General features: G+C 36.8%; 1 protein-coding gene across 6 annotated transcripts in view; it reads right to left on the bottom strand.

Moving 5' to 3' along the window:
- Positions 1 to 659: 659 nt before the first annotated feature.
- Positions 660 to 15,852, bottom strand: part of CRIM1 (cysteine rich transmembrane BMP regulator 1) — a 174,032-nt gene continuing 158,839 nt past the window's right edge. For all 6 annotated transcript variants that reach the window (XM_085576912.1, XM_021528080.4, XM_021528076.4 and 3 more), the window contains 6 exons: positions 13,982 to 14,197; positions 12,048 to 12,269; positions 6,725 to 6,919; positions 5,595 to 5,717; positions 4,008 to 4,195; positions 660 to 3,596 (listed from right to left, as the gene is read on the bottom strand). In XM_085576912.1, the coding sequence (XP_085433038.1) occupies positions 3,420 to 3,596; positions 4,008 to 4,195; positions 5,595 to 5,717; positions 6,725 to 6,919; positions 12,048 to 12,269; positions 13,982 to 14,197 (1,121 nt within the window). In that variant the 3' untranslated portion in view covers positions 660 to 3,419. The remainder of the gene's footprint in view (positions 3,597 to 4,007; positions 4,196 to 5,594; positions 5,718 to 6,724; positions 6,920 to 12,047; positions 12,270 to 13,981; positions 14,198 to 15,852) is intronic.

The following is a 15,852-nucleotide window of genomic DNA, read 5'->3' as shown; positions in this document are numbered from 1 at the left end:
GGTGTATCCAATGAGGCCTTCTAATAAATACCTACTTTATTCTTTAACTGTGTCTTGTCTCTGTTCTAGGTCAGCCTTCACAAGGCATTAAGTAGGTTCAAAGAAAGGAGGCAGATTTTTACAGAGCAAGTAGTTAAGCTGAAAACCACCTTGCCTCAGGATCTTACACACCAGAACTTGGACATCAAGTTAATTAACTTACAAATTAGTAGAAGGAAAAAAAACATTATAGCCTATTAGATGAGTAGCTGATCTGCATCTCAGGGAGTCCCAGTGCAAATTCTGATTCCATACACTTTTTGTAGGACCTTGCATTAGAATCCTGTATGGTTAATCATGGCTTTCTGTCAGGTAACACTAGATCACATGAAATCCATGGCAGGGCAAAGGCCTTACTTTGTATTTGATTAATCTTTATTGTATGCTGGAACTATTTGGAATTCCACAAAGCTTTTAATGCGAAAATTCTTTAGTGTAATATGCAGAACTTTCTGTACATGCAAACTTTTCTTTACCCACAGTACTTTCTGAACTGTTCTGATCTCAGGTCAGCATGACAATTATATAAACTCCTACTCACCATAATATCAAACTACCCATGTCTCAAGGACGAGTGCCCAGGAGTAATAAGTATGAATATTTAAGACGACACGCATCCATAGGTTTAAAATTTTTATTGTGCTGCCAAGAGCCAAATTACAAGAAACCACCTTACAGTTAAAAAAGTAAACAAGCAATCTGCTGAACCGCAGTGCACTCCGAGTGCCACATATGCATCTATTTTTCAGAAAATTATATCTGCATTTCTCTTAGAAGAGCACAACAGAAACCAAAGTAAAAGAGTGTAATGGATACAGCACATAGGATAAATCATATCTTTAAAATAATAATAATAAAATAATAATAATAAAAACATTTTACACCATGTCCTATATCCTGCTAATATTTTCAGAATATGGCCTTGATTGTAAAACAAAAGCAAGCATTTACAATTTCTGGATAAAGACTGCTTACTCTTATGCAAGGAATGGATGTTTTGTCTTGACAAAATCTCTGTGGTTACTGGACAGAAACATCTCTGTTTTATTATCAGATTGAGTACAAAACACTGGGGAGACTACATTTTTTCCTATTGGTGGTTGGAAACTGAAGTTATATAAGCAGAAAAAATGTTGACCCTTAATGATACACCTATTTTTTTCCTTGATGCAAACAACTAGAACACCTTTTTGATATTCTAAAACAAAAAAATTCGTTAATCTTCAGATTAATAAATTAGGTCATTATAATAATAAATTAGTTTTTTTTTTCAGTTTTAAAGTTCAGCAATCTCTGACCAAGTATTTACAACAATACTTGAGAGTTCCTTTACAAAAAATACATGTTCTTTTCACATTAAGCATACTGGGTATCTGTGTCTCTTATGACAAGCATTTGTAAAAGAAAAAAGGCAATGCACAAATGGGTAATTAGTATAAAAGTGCCAAGACCTGTTTGGAAAATTAACATTGTATTATACAGTCAGAGTTATAAATGAGGCAAGCTACAACAAACTTCCAGCTTAATGCGGACAATATTCCAGTAGTTGTTTCAAACAATTGTTTGCAAAAAAAAAAAAAAAGAAAAAAAACCCAACAAAAAAGAAAAAAGGAAAAAAAAAGAAAAAAAGAAAAAACCAACCAAAATCCAGGAGCTGATTATGTTATTTTATGGAGTTGATTAGTGCTGCATGTATATTGTCATCAGTGTCTCTAGCCAATGCATTCATTAAAAAGCCTTTTTAAGGCTAAACTGGAAAAGAAAAATAAGAAACACCCTGAAATGTAGCAAGTAGCAAGAGCAATGCTTACTGCTATAATCGTGCACGAACTGAACACACGCCAACACAAGAGTGCACACACACACACACACACACACACAAACACATTCAAATCAAATCAAACTGTAGGTAGAATGAGATGCTCTTTTCTTGTTTTGCCTAAACTCACAAGCAATTAAGCATTGATATGGAATGCCTGTTATCTGTTTCTGCTCTGGGTAAAATCTCTCTCAGATAAAAATACATTCAACAAGAAAAAAAACCAGAAAAAATATATACTGTATATAGTATTTTATATATACAGTATATATATGTATAGTGTATATACACATGCACGTATATATACATATGTATACCTACATGCATTTGTATATACATATATATACACAAACATACAAATACTTTTTGTTGTTTTTAGCATAATTATATTTACATAAATATTCCTATAATGCTAAAGTTTAAAGAAGCATGATCTCCTTTTTTTTCTGAGCTTCAGAAAAGGTGCTTGAGTAATATACAATTAAAACTAAGCAGCTTCCTAGCATGGAAGTAGTTTCTAAATCTGCATACCAGTAAATAAGAACATCAACAGGAAAAAAAACAACAACCTTAAAACAGTCTCTTTTTTACTCTTTTGTACGCAAGAGCTTTGTCCAACAAAAATATTTTTCCTTCTCCTGTATGAACAACCAGAGATTGATATAAAATAACAAAACAAAACCACAACAGACAAAACAAACAAACAAAAGCCCCTGGAACTGCATGGTGTTCTTGACTTTTCCTTCCATCCTTCCTTCCTTCCTCCCTTCAATACTGCTGTCAAAAGATCCAGTGCTCATATCAGGAATTAGGCCCCAGTCATTTGCTAACTCTGCTGAAGTCTGGCTAATCTAGCCAATCAGCTTTGAAGAAAACAAAAATAAAAACAAAAAGCAGCACAAGGTATAATTTTATACATCCTTAATAAACTCACCCTTTATTTTCTGCTATAATATTTTCCTTGCTATTTCATTAACTACTGCAGCTTCTCATCATATAGAAAAATATTTGCAGTTACACCACACCTGTGATGTGACAAATTCTGTTCTAGGAGTATATTATTGTAGCAACAGCTGGAAAAAAATAATCAGACCTTTTCTTATTTTTTTTCACCTGGGGTTAGGCTTTTGCTGCAAGAGATGCAATTTCAGAGCAACAAGATAAACCACTATCCTGCTGCTCAGCAGTATATTTTCATCTCCAGCCAAGAATGACCAGCTTTTCTTCTCTGAAGCTTCCTTTTACTTCATTGCCTACCCCTAGCCCCTGATTCCCCCTCCCAAGAAACCTCTACAGCTATGTTACAAGCAAATACATCTTAACAAGTTTCAAAACTTTGGTTCTAAGAAAACACTTGGTCAGTTATCTCAAGGAAAAGTGGGAATGCTTTTTCTGGCACATTGCAGGAGTCAGAGCTCATCCCAGAAAGGTCTTAGAGCTGTACATGTAGTCACAAATCCAATACAATCCACTAAGCAACTGCACAATTCTAGTTTTATTTTAATAGCAGACTGTCTCTCTCTGTCTCTCTTTCTTAAATTCTTGGCAAGGGTGCAATTCTTCAAACTGTTTGATAGAAATTATCTGCCTGTAGGTTATTCTGTTTCTGCATGCTGTAAAATCCACTGTATCTTGAATCTGGGTCTGCAATTCTTAGCATCCTCTGAGAACTGTCCACCTGGACCCTGGTACCTTTCTCGCAGTCCACATATACCAGTTGATTGTTTAGGCAAGAAGGCTGTTGAAAGAGAAAGGAAATATTGAGTAAATAATACAATTTTTGTATCCCATACATAATTTTAAAAGTCTATTAGTTTCAAGTCCATAAACACAAAACAAAATCAAACTGGCCATTAAAGGGTTTGGACTTTTGTTAAAGTTGGCTTATGTTAGACATAGTAACAGACCAAGACTCTTCAGAGTCACCATTTTTCATCTTCTGAATGGAGCTCTGGTATTCTTATATCCCAACTGGGCTGGTGTAACTGTTCTCTGTTAATTCAGCACCACACAAAGGCTTAACCTGGTTGCCCCAGATGTGCAGCAGCTTTTTTCCCAGACTTTTAACAGCCTCTTAATTGCTTAAGATTTTCCACAATGTTTTGTTCCTGCTTTGTGAAAATGGGATATCCTGGAAATAGACATGCACCTTTGTTGGAGCTTTGTAGCAGGACACTGGAATCCACTGCTTTTTCTGGTTGATAAATAGGAGCACGATGATCAGTAACAGAGCTATTGTGATGGGGATTGTCACCAAGGCAACAGAGCTGACGGATGCATCCTCGCTGGGGTGTGGCCCGCTGCCACTCCGGTGTTCTCCCTGGAGATGGTTCATGTCTGCAGGGCAATTGGGAGCATTTGTTAGTAATTATCAACGAGCCTTGGCCACAAGGAAGAATGGAATTATAAAAGTCTCTACTGTACATCTTGTCACTCATAAGGATTTGGACCTTCTTTCCTGCAATGCCACCTTATTTACATAAATTAGAACAGCTAGTATCTTGTAGAGGGACTATATTAGTCAGGAAAAGGCCATCAAAAAGAGAGGAGATAGAAAGAAATCCTAAACCACAGTGAAGACCACAGTCTGACAAGAACCTCTTAACTCAGTTGTGTTTGCATGATCTTATCTGATCATAACCAAATTCCCACTTGTATAAAAATCACACTGTGTTTCCAGGCTGAGGAGAACATGGAAATCTTAGGATGAAAGTAATTTTTTCTTTTTTTTACTTTTAAAAGCTGGTAGGACAAGTACGATTTGTTCAGTCTTTCATCTGTTGAGAGTGTATTACAATACTTGTAGCACTCAGCCTGTGAAAACAGACTGCTAGCAGTCTACTAGACTGTAGCAAGTTTTGTGTGGAATTTCAAAGAATGGTAACTTTCAATGACATATACAAAATTCCCTCACAGTTTGTAGTAGGTGTTTATAATCCCCAGGCAGGATAGTTGCAAGCCAGCTACTAATGCTTGAGAAATTAAAATGCTGGAGTTATAAAAGCATAAGCTTAAAACTTTGTAAAGCAGTTACATTTCATGCATCCTTTCTCCAAACAATAGAATGCTATAAGATCATCCTCAGATTAAAAAAAAAAAAAAAAAGAAAATCCTCAGGTTAAAAAAACCCCTTGGTTTGGGTTGTCCTTCAATTAGAAGAGGTTAACAAAAACTGTGGCACAGTGTTTCCTCTATGCTGAAATAAGATTACAGTGCAGTTTTAAACAGAAGATGTATTTACATCCTTAGACAACTTTATTGGCTGTGTGTCACTATATCTGAGGTGGTTTTTTTGTCTAAGGTCTGACATCATGGCTCTGATATATGCTGGGCTGTAGTACATGTTTTTCCACCTTTATCTGTTCCTGAGAATGTTAAATTGATCAAATGAAGGTATATCAACTCCAATGGTCTGCTTTCTAGTTTTTGAATCAGAAAAGACACTGAAGAATCACTTCTGATTCATTATTTTGTTGTATTCTTTCTTTTATAGAACTCCATCATATCAACATAGATATTTCTTTTATGCAGAACATGGAGAGATAATAAGACCAAAATGTATACATATAATTTAATCGACTGACTCATCTTTACTCAAAGCAAAATGCATGTACTGCAGTGAATTATGCACTGAAGAATGTTCTCAGATACAACTATCTGAATAGAAAAAGTAGATGCATTGAAACATGAAGAATAAACACACTCCTAAGTTATCCCAGTTTATATTAGATCTGACCTCTGTGAATGTGGATTATATCATTTTCACCCGGTGTCGGCCAGTTTGGTACTTCTAGTTCAACATCTCCTCGATGATTTGTCTTCTCAATGGGGATGTTAGTAGGTTCAGGTACATACATCTCTGTGAAATGAGAAAAACGTCTTTCACAACTTGCAGGATGCTTAGCTTCTCAGTGCTGCTCTTAATTAATTAATGAGGAAATACACTTGCCCATTTGCAGTGCTTTGTCCTTTAAAGTATTTTGTTTCCATATTTTCATCATTAGCCTGGGATTTTATTTGAAAACTTATTCCATATGGGATACATGCCTGTTGCCATTATCATTATCATAATGTGAATGGGATAAAGGACTAGTGTGGACAAACTTGCTTTTGAAAATTCCATCTCAGAATACATATTTTACTACAGGCTTGCTCCTCTATGATACATAACAACCCCCACCCCCCAAAATGAAGGGAAGGCTACTCAGCTGATCTTCTCAGCTGATATGTAAACAGTCCCTACTGGTTTCTTTGCCTTGCTTTTTTTTTTTTTTTCAATCCTCAAAGGAGGGGAATTGCAAGAAGGGATACTGCTGAATCTCCCCAGTTGTCCTGGCAGAAGTACTTATCAACTTACTGAATAAGGTGAGCAAACTTCTGCAGAAGTATATCAGGACTCACATTAAAAACCAGTTGCAATTCTTATGTCCCTTGTCCCCATAGCTAAGAAAATGTCACATTGCTTTTAGCCAAGATAAAGTAAAAAATAAAGCAATGTGATATTTGAAAAAAAAACCAGCAGTCTCAGAAAAGACAGAAATGTTAACCACTGTGACATAATCTGCAGAGATGTGAGGATATTAATTTTTTCACTTCATTAACATATTTCCATAGCCTTGTGAAAGGACAAAACAGGGGCAAGCAAGTAATTTTTCAGTTCTCAGTTCTCAGAATAAGTGAAATTCAAACTATGTTTTTACACAATGTGTCTATCTGTTAAGAATATAATTTTCCTGATCTCTAAAAGTCTGTTGCCTTTGTGATGCTGTTCAAACACGGACTGACATTCAAAACACAATTAAAAAACCTTATTATCAGCCCTAGGAAAGCAGCATGACAATAAACTGGGTTGTCACATCACGTTACCTGGACACATGGGACAGCAGCTTCCCTCCACATTGATGGGTTCGGCACAAGGCAGAGGTGGGCAGCTGACGGTGGAGCAGAGAGTCTGACCCTGCAGGCAGTAGCAGTGTGTGCAGCTGTCAATGTCCCAGCGTTCCTCATCTGCATACGTTTCTCCACTGAAGTGGCAGACCACTTTCTTTGGAACTGTATCTTCTGTGGAAGGAAAACAGTGCTGTGATCCTGCAGTAACAGCTAATTACACACAAAACACATTTCATTCCTAGACACAAAAGCAAAACAATTGCCACAAATAAATCCCGGCTGTAATCAAAACATCCTCTCTTCATCTTCCAGAAAATCTTTGTGAAAAAGATGTCATTTCTGCTTCTTTATGAAATATATAATTAGCCTGGGCTGCTTCTCCTCATTTCCTTAATGCACAAGGCTAGAGGATGGATGACTGGGGCATGAAAAGATGATATCAAAAGTGCTGTGAAAATGAAGAAAAATTAATTCTCTTTGACTGTTTGAGGTCACCAACTACTCATCTTCCTCTTTGTTTCCTAGTCAATCCTATTAAGCTAAAATAACCCCAAACTCATAACCTAAGTTTCTAACTACCAAAGCTAAATAATGATGAACTCTGTCTAGAATACTTAAAAAAGCAGATTCGGCAGGATGCCAAGAAGGATTGGAGCAACTCTTAGGTGAAAGAACTAGAAGTGCTTAGATTGCAATGATAAAACATATTTGAAGGGGATCTGATAATTCCCTACAACTGCATCAATGGAAAACCCCAGGAAAAGAGCAATAACTAAAATCAGTACATTTTTTAATGGTTAATGTTATATAAATTGGAAATTGATGTGGTCTTTTTGCCTAGGCATTCAATACACCACTTTTTAAATGTTGCATCCCATGCAAGCCTTTTAAGTGCTCTGCAGTCTTCTCTATTTCACTGAGAAGGAAGTAATGAATTGCTTAGCCTAGGATGTTTTTTGGTCCTGGAGCACTTTGAGGATAGCGAAAAAACAACACAGCAGAAACGCCAAAAGCCAAGCAGTGCTGTTTCTTAGTGGCAGAAATTGTTTTGAAACCTGCTGATGACATGAGCTTGCACATTAAACATATGAATGAGATAACAGAATGAAATAATAAACTTAAACTTTCAGATAAATACTGGTTTAATATTCACACAGATTACATCTCTAAGTATGCCAATTAGAGATATCTACATTATGTCAGCCTTATTATATATTTTGGCCATGAGTAAAGGTTTTAATTAGTGACAACATAATAGAGACATAATCTGGAATAACAAGGCTAGTAGTCAGCAGACCAGTCCAACAGATCTGAGAGAGTAAATTCAAATACAAAAGAAGACCAGCAAGAAGTAGTATTGTGAAAACATTAGTGGAATTATCTGAAAAGCACAAATGGTTCCCGAGGTCCTTGGTATCTCATGGCTTGCATGGCTTTTAGTATGGGTCCCAAGTAGATTTTGTAAGTGAATGTGGTGTGGGCATGGGAAAGAAAGAGTGGGAGGAAAAGATGGAGACCAGCTGCAGGAAGGACATTAGGTTCTTCCCCAGCTGATGTGCATTTTGACATATAGAGCCAGCAGAACCCTGTGTTAGGAAGGTGTGTCTGGGGACAGGGTGAGGCACTGCCTGAGTGCACCTCTGCTGCTCGTTACCTATGCAGACCTAAAGCTGATCACTCTTGGCCCATTCAGATTAGCTCCCAAAATGTTACCTTGCTTCATTTAGGACACCTTCTTCAATTCTGCAGCTGGTTTGTCTGGAAAAGTTCTTTAACTTGCTCAGGTTTTTCCAAATTTGTGAAGAACACATCACAAATTTATTCAGCAAATATTTTTTTAGAAGAATAAGCAAAGGTAAAATCACAATTACGGTGCTGTACCTTTGAACCTCAAGAGGAGATTTTAAAGTCCTATCCTGTGACTGTCTCCTGTTCTGATGTCCATCTCTATGAGAGTATAAACAAGGATGAAGATGAAGGCCACAACACCAACAGGTGCTCAAAGACAGTGGAAACAAGACAGGCTTGAGGTAAGAAACTTGCATACAAAAACCACAATTCAGTGTCTAGCTCTACCCACTTATCTCAAATTTCTTCTAGCTGCACCAGAAAATCAGTCTCATCTGGTAAATGACTGGACAGTCATTGCACTGTTTTCTGCAGAAGACTAATCTTGTTTCTAATCAAATAGATATCCCTTTATTTTCTCTAAACTAGAAGGTTATCTTTCAAAATTAATATTTTTTGCATGAGAAAGACGAATGTTGAACACACAGGATGAAGATTCAAACAACAAAGCATCCACAACTATAAAATTTTGAAGCTGAGTTTATACAAACTGGATCCAGAAAGAAGCAGAATAAATAATGCAGTGCCAAGATCCTGCATAAGTTTTGAAATTCCAAGAAATGAAGAAGGCTTGTTTCCACTGGTTGCCAATACCCAAGGAAGTGACTGAATCACCATCCCTGGGGGTATTTAAAAAATGTATAGACACAGCATTTTAGGCATGATCTAGTGGTGGACTTGCCAATGCAGGGTTAACAGCTGGACTTGTTGATCTTAGAGGTCTTTTCCAACATAAATAATTCTGTGATTCTAAACACTTTATCAAGTATTGCATAAAAATATTTAGAAAGAATCTGTACAAAGATGTGCTTCACAGTTCTCAAAAATGAAAGGTAAACCAGCAAGAACCACAAAGATGAAAATTAAGTGCATGACCTGACTTGTCTTGTATGCAAGGGTATATATAATTCATGGAAGCCATAAAAAAAGGTTAAATATCCACAAATTTCAGTTATTTAAACCACAAAACATTCTGACTACATTGGACAACATGGTTTAATAAAATGTAGCATCGCTGAAAATTTTTATATCTGAGTGTTAATTAAAATCTGGCTACTGAATTTTGCTTTGCTGAGTAACTGCTACTAAAAAAAATTGTTAAGTTTTCATAGCTCACACATTTAAGTATTTGCAATATTATACAACTATACAGGATTCAAAGTAAATTAATTAAAGCTATGTCTACATGATCTGTGCATATATTTGCAAACCTGACATACAAAATGTAGTGTTTTAAAGGTTTCATTTTTGTAGCTCATATTGCAGAAGTTCCCCTGATGCATTCCCTCCTCACCCATAGAATTCTCCAGTGCAATATTAAGGCTCATGTTCTGACTCTACTGGTTTGACTGCCCAACTTTCAAACACGCTATATATTTTTTTAATGTTAAAATGTTTTCTGGATTAAAATTATTTTATGGTTCCAACCCACTGGAAGAAAAGCCTGCAGAAAGACACTTGTAAAAGAATCTTTAAATTCTCTCCATTTTGTATGCAAACCATGAGAAGAAATAGTAATAGGATTAACATTGTACTTTTGCCTCAAAATGTCCTCATCAGGAATCTTAAGTAGGGTGCCAAAGGCAACTGAAACTTGGGTACTTTGTAACTTTTCCAGGCATTCTTCCATCAAATTCCTTGTACATAATGTAAAACTGTATATGTTAATAAAGCTATTCTATTTGCAACAATATAAAGATTTCAAGAGTTGTATCAATGTCTGAACATACTTCACAATCTTTCTACCATCTTTCTGATGAAGGATTGTTTTGCTTATAGATGGGCAAGTTGACTCACATATTCAATTAAATATTTAAAGCCCATCAATTTTCTTATACTTCTTACTGTTCTTTTCTACTGTATCTCTCCCTACTACTTTTGCAAATTAAGGGAAGTAACCTTTGAATGCTTTCCAACAATGCTACAAAGATTAAATTCAGTAAGTACATTATATGAATTTTCTCTATCAGCAGCTTCCATCCTACAGCCTTTGTACTTACTGTGAACTCACAAAAGAAGTCATCTGTACAAAAATACTCCTATTCAACATGCAATGGAAAAGTGATCAGTAATCTCCAACTTTGCTACTTTAAAAATGCCTGCAAATTTTCACTGTCTGGAGCAACCACCATTTACTTCAGCTCCAAATTCAACACCAATGCATGGCCCTAATTCTTTATGCATTTTTAGTATTTAAATATATATATATATTCCCAATTTTTATCTCAAGATATTATCATTAATGGAATTCCATTTTTCCCTGTATTTTAGTTTAGATGCCTTATTAGAGATATGGTACATAAGGGCAGAATTGATACTGCAGATGCTGCTAAAGTTGAAATTACAAAATAGTGAAGTTTCTGCACAAAACTAGATTGACTTAGGTTGTGCATGCTTGGAAACAGTGCCCTGTGACTGACTGACTTGGAGTAGCTGTGATTCTGTCCTGTGGCTGAGGCAAACTTGAGAGCTCTGCCTGGTGTGGATTCCCTCTGAGCCAAGAAGTTACTAGATTGCTCAGTCAATCCTTCCCAGCTGGCCACACCTCAGTTGTCTTTTTCTTTTTTCCCGATGGATATTTACATAAAATTTCTAGGATACTATTTTTTAACAGGGTTCCTACCTTTGTTACATTTGGTTACATTTGGCAAGCAGGTTTTAAAGTTATCAAGTAAACTCGCAGAGAAGCCTACTTTGATGACAAAAGCTGGGCTGAAAATAAAGTTATAAAACTGACATCCCCTATGAAGGCAGAAGAAATAGCAATCCCAGCTATTTACCCTGTTAAACAATTAACAGGTTTTTTTTCCTATATCCTGAACTAATGTTCAGATTAGACTGTAGATAACACATTATTAAGTCTGATATTGGGCAATAAATGCTACTTGTAGCCTACATTGTTTGGATACAAACTTTTCCATCTGAAATTTTGTTACATTCTGACCTTGAATTCTGGGAATAGGTTGAACATCTGTCTGGTGCATGCATCTCTACAGCCCAACTGTTCATCTTTTGAGTTTAATTAGATGCGATGGAGCATTCCTCCTGCAAAGATGTCTGGTTTGCTCACTTTTTGTTTCTTTTAAAATGAAATATGTTCCTTGCACCCATTTAACATATCAAAAGGAGAGTTACTCTAGTTGCCCTGCTGATTGCTCTTCCTTTAAATAAAATAAATTTTTTGTAATGTCTTTATCCAGTAAGGTGTCTTACCAAGATTCCAGGAGGATAACCTCTGGAGTTTGTAGGCAAATTAGATGTATATCTCTATGCTCTTCTACCTAAAAACCGTAACTCATGATCCTTAAAGATCCTCATGCAGACTTTACTCTCCAGCTCAAATTGGTGACATAGACTGCATCTCAGGGAAAGCATTTCAGTTTGGAAATAAAATTTCTGTCTTATTCCCAATAAGGGAAGAGCAAGTTCACAACTGTTTTTATTCACTCACCAATACAGTAAGGACAACACTGTCCCTTTCTCAAAACAGGTCTGTCACAGGATACTGGTGGGCAAGACTCAGAGTAGCATCTAATCACACCATCCATGCAAATGCAGCTTGTGCAGACATTGGGCTTCCAGGACTCAGCAGTCAGAAAAATATCTCCATCATCATTTTTGCAGTAATTGGGCAGGCTCTCATTGCTTGATGGAGAGGGCTGAAGAGTCTCATCTGTAAATATAAATAGATTAGGTTATTTAACTTAAAGTGGGCAACTTCTCTCAGAGCTCCTTAACAGAGGGTTCCCTCTTGGAGAGCACAATGGAATTGTTACACATTGTCTTGCTACTTCAGAAGAACTACAAGGACAGAGTCTCATGCCTCTTCAATTCTTATAACGGGATGAAGACCTCATTATATGCTCTAGCATAATGTTTATTTAGACCTTTATTGAGTTTACTCAAAAAAGAATAAAAAAGAAAATAAAACAAGAAAAAAAATAAAGACAAAAAATTTGGAAAAAGGAGAGCAAAGAGAAAAACAATCATCATCAGAAGCAGCCCCTCAGAAAGTGACTCTGAATGCTCTAAATTGCATGGTGTATAGGAATTAATCTCAAACAAGAGAGATTAAATTTTAGATCTAAAACCTGAATCCCATCTTCTACCATGTCAGCCCAAGACTTTGAATGATGCAAAGTGAAAAGCTATTATGCTGTTGTCACCTTCACTAGTGGCCTTAGATGAGCTAATTATAAGCTGTTGAGAAACAAATGAAACTTGATCATGCTTCAGCCTGATGCCAATGGTTTGCTTTAATTCTCAAGCCATCCATGGGGGACACATATTCCTGCAATGAAGCTGTACCTTAACAGACATTACAGGTCAAGAAACAGGACTAAGAAAAAGAGAAGAAAAGAAAGGATTCATAAGAGCACTGAGATCAGGTTCTCAAACTACCTGCATGAAGTTATGAGATTAAGCTTATTACATAGCAAGTGAGGAAAGATCAGCTCCTCCAAAACAGTATTTTGAAGTAAACAAATGCTCATTATTAATAATGAAAATATGTAAGTCAGGAGAACTGGCTACCTTGTTTACTGAAAATATTTTGTCAGGAAAAACAGCCCCACACCTAAACTCAAATACCTTGTAGCAAAACCTAATGGCAAAACCTAATTTCTATTTTTTCCTAAAGTAAATGTTTAATTTTTGGTTTGAATAAAGGTGTTTCTTAGTGACTTTACATGCAATTCACAGGTTTGTACTAAATTTCCACTGCAATGAACTCCCCCATGTGCTATGTAAAATAGTAATTTATGTTCATTTATAATTGAATGTCTTTCCTTGGGGGAAAGCATATCTTGTTATCTTCTTGACACTGTGAGGCAGTCCAGGGGGAATCTGGCATACCTGCCAGGCTGGAATGCTTTGATATTACTCTGCTGCCTTGAAATGACTATCAGAATGACACCATGTGAAGGTAAAAGCAAATAGAAATATTTTTGAGACCAAATCCCAAATAGGCAAGATAGTAATAAAAAGGTTCATAGAAACCAAGGTTTGTAGAAAGAAAAAAAAGCCTGTATCTACCCAACACTTTGACTGCTTTCAAAGTTTCTCTAACCCTGCATGTCTCCATAAAGGAGTGCATATTTCATAAACCTTCCAAGTATTCTGGTTCTTACACAATCCCTACATTATTAGATTGCCTTCAAAGTTTTCCAAGTTCAGGGCCACAACTCCCCTTTACACATAAGATCTCTTGCACACCATCAAGTTTTGCACTTGAATTAGAGAACTGCAGGCTGTCACTCCACACAACTGAAGAACAAAGGCACCACAACAACCACCTGAGCAGACACTGAAGCATTCTCATACTGAAACATCAGACATCCTCAGATCAAGGAAGGGCTCTGATGAAAGCTGGATGTCAGCACATACCTGGGCACTGTGGACAGCAGGAGTCCTGTGTGCGGGTGGGATTTTGACAAAGAAGGGGTGGGCAGACTTCAGTCTCACACAGGACACGTCCACTGTGGCATGTGCATTGTGTGCATGAATCAATGTTCCATGTCTCTCCTTCTACAAAGTATTCCCCACCAGGAGCATGACAGATGGATGGACTGGTGAGCTCTGGCTTTTGCACTATTATTTCATCTGTGAAAAACAGCATTGAAAGAGAGGTAAAATCAACTGTGAATCTTATAATTAACAACTGTACACAAGATGAAGAATTTCTGTTATTATTAAAAATACATAATTATTCTTAATGAAGCTCTTTTGACTTTATGGCACCTGCATCTCATGAAAAATGGGAAATATATAAACAAGAAACAATTTGAGAATCAGTCTGAATAAAGACTAGTTAATATAAGTCAGAGATAACTTCAAGCATTCTTGGCATTTCAGAAAAAAAACCAAACTAACTTGTGATTTGGGAATTCCAAGAGACACTGTCATTTTCTGAAAAATTCTAATGGTCAGACAGTTTCTTAACTGCCAAATATTAACTTCAGATAGCGGCAAGATACAGTTCCTGAAAGGATGGATAAGTAAGCTTCTCCTCTGGGATTTAGGAAGTCCAGGTAAATGTTAAGTTTCCCAATAGGTATGTGTCTATACCATCTGTATCATTAGATGCTACATTTAAAAAACAACCAAACAACCCCCCTCCTCAAAACCCCAGCCCACCAGAAAAGGAAAAGTGAAACACAGAATCCAACCCTGCCCCACCTCCCTAAAAGTGTATAAGCACTTACATCAGTGGAACTGCTTCATCACTGTTCCATTAAAAAAAAAGTAGTAAAAAGTATCTGCCATATTTGGGAAAAAAAACCCCACCTGGATATAAGGAAATGCCACAGTGAAATGCCACAATGTGTAGTCTTATCCTTCCAGTAACTGTATCTCAAAAAATTAACCTTACTTTCTTTTCAAACAATCAATTACATCACCTCTGCAGCCCTGGCTAAAAGATTCACCCTTGTCCATTTAGAGAACAATTTTGACCTCTTTCATGCTAAGGAAGGAACTGAAACTGTTTCCCTTTTTCATCATGAGTGTCTTCCAGCCTCTAGGGCATCTTCACCTCTTGGTGTTTTAGAAGATAAATAAAGAAACCTATCTGGTACCTTGAGTGCTTAAGCACTTACCATCAAGAAAAGGCTATGCTACCATCCTCAGCCTGCTTAAAATCCTTTGACGCCTATCCCACACTAGGGGCAAAAAGGGCAGTAACAGCTGCCTGCTTACCATGCTGATTGTTTTGGACCTCGAGTGAGTCCACCAGCTTTTTCTATGCATTATATAGATACCAAGATGCCTCACACACCATGTTTTTTCAGCTGTGAAAGCCATGAGTTTGAAAGCTACAGGCTATAAAGTGAAGCTTCAGCTAAATGATGGCCTCCAGCCTGAATTCAACCCATTTAACATTAGATAGCTAAGTTAGGTGCCTCTGTTAAGAACAGAACCTCCTCAGGTTTCCTATGCTGAATGGAGGAGAAGAAAAAAATGACTTCTTGCTAATCGTGCTACATCTCTAAACCACTTTCTGAAGGTGCCTCTCTCTACTACTTCATTATAATGATGCCTAATATGAACATCATCCTAACCCAAATATCTTGGTTAAGGAGAGAAAAATTAAGTGTACAGCAGCTCCTCTAGTCATTTAGACAGGCCAAGGCTCACAAAGTGCTTGTGGCTTCTCTTCATGTTTCTAGCACTGCTGTTCCTGTCTGGAGAACAGAATTTGTGCCCTTTGCTCTATGACACTGCCACGTAAAGGAAAGGCCACTCATGGAGAATGATAG

Source organism: Lonchura striata, chromosome 3 (genome assembly GCF_050655825.1).
Source record: "Lonchura striata isolate lonStrDom1 chromosome 3, ASM5065582v1, whole genome shotgun sequence".
Classification (NCBI taxonomy): domain Eukaryota; kingdom Metazoa; phylum Chordata; class Aves; order Passeriformes; family Estrildidae; genus Lonchura; species Lonchura striata.
Note: the sequence above shows the minus strand (reverse complement) of the source record. Positions and strands in the feature narration are given on the sequence as shown.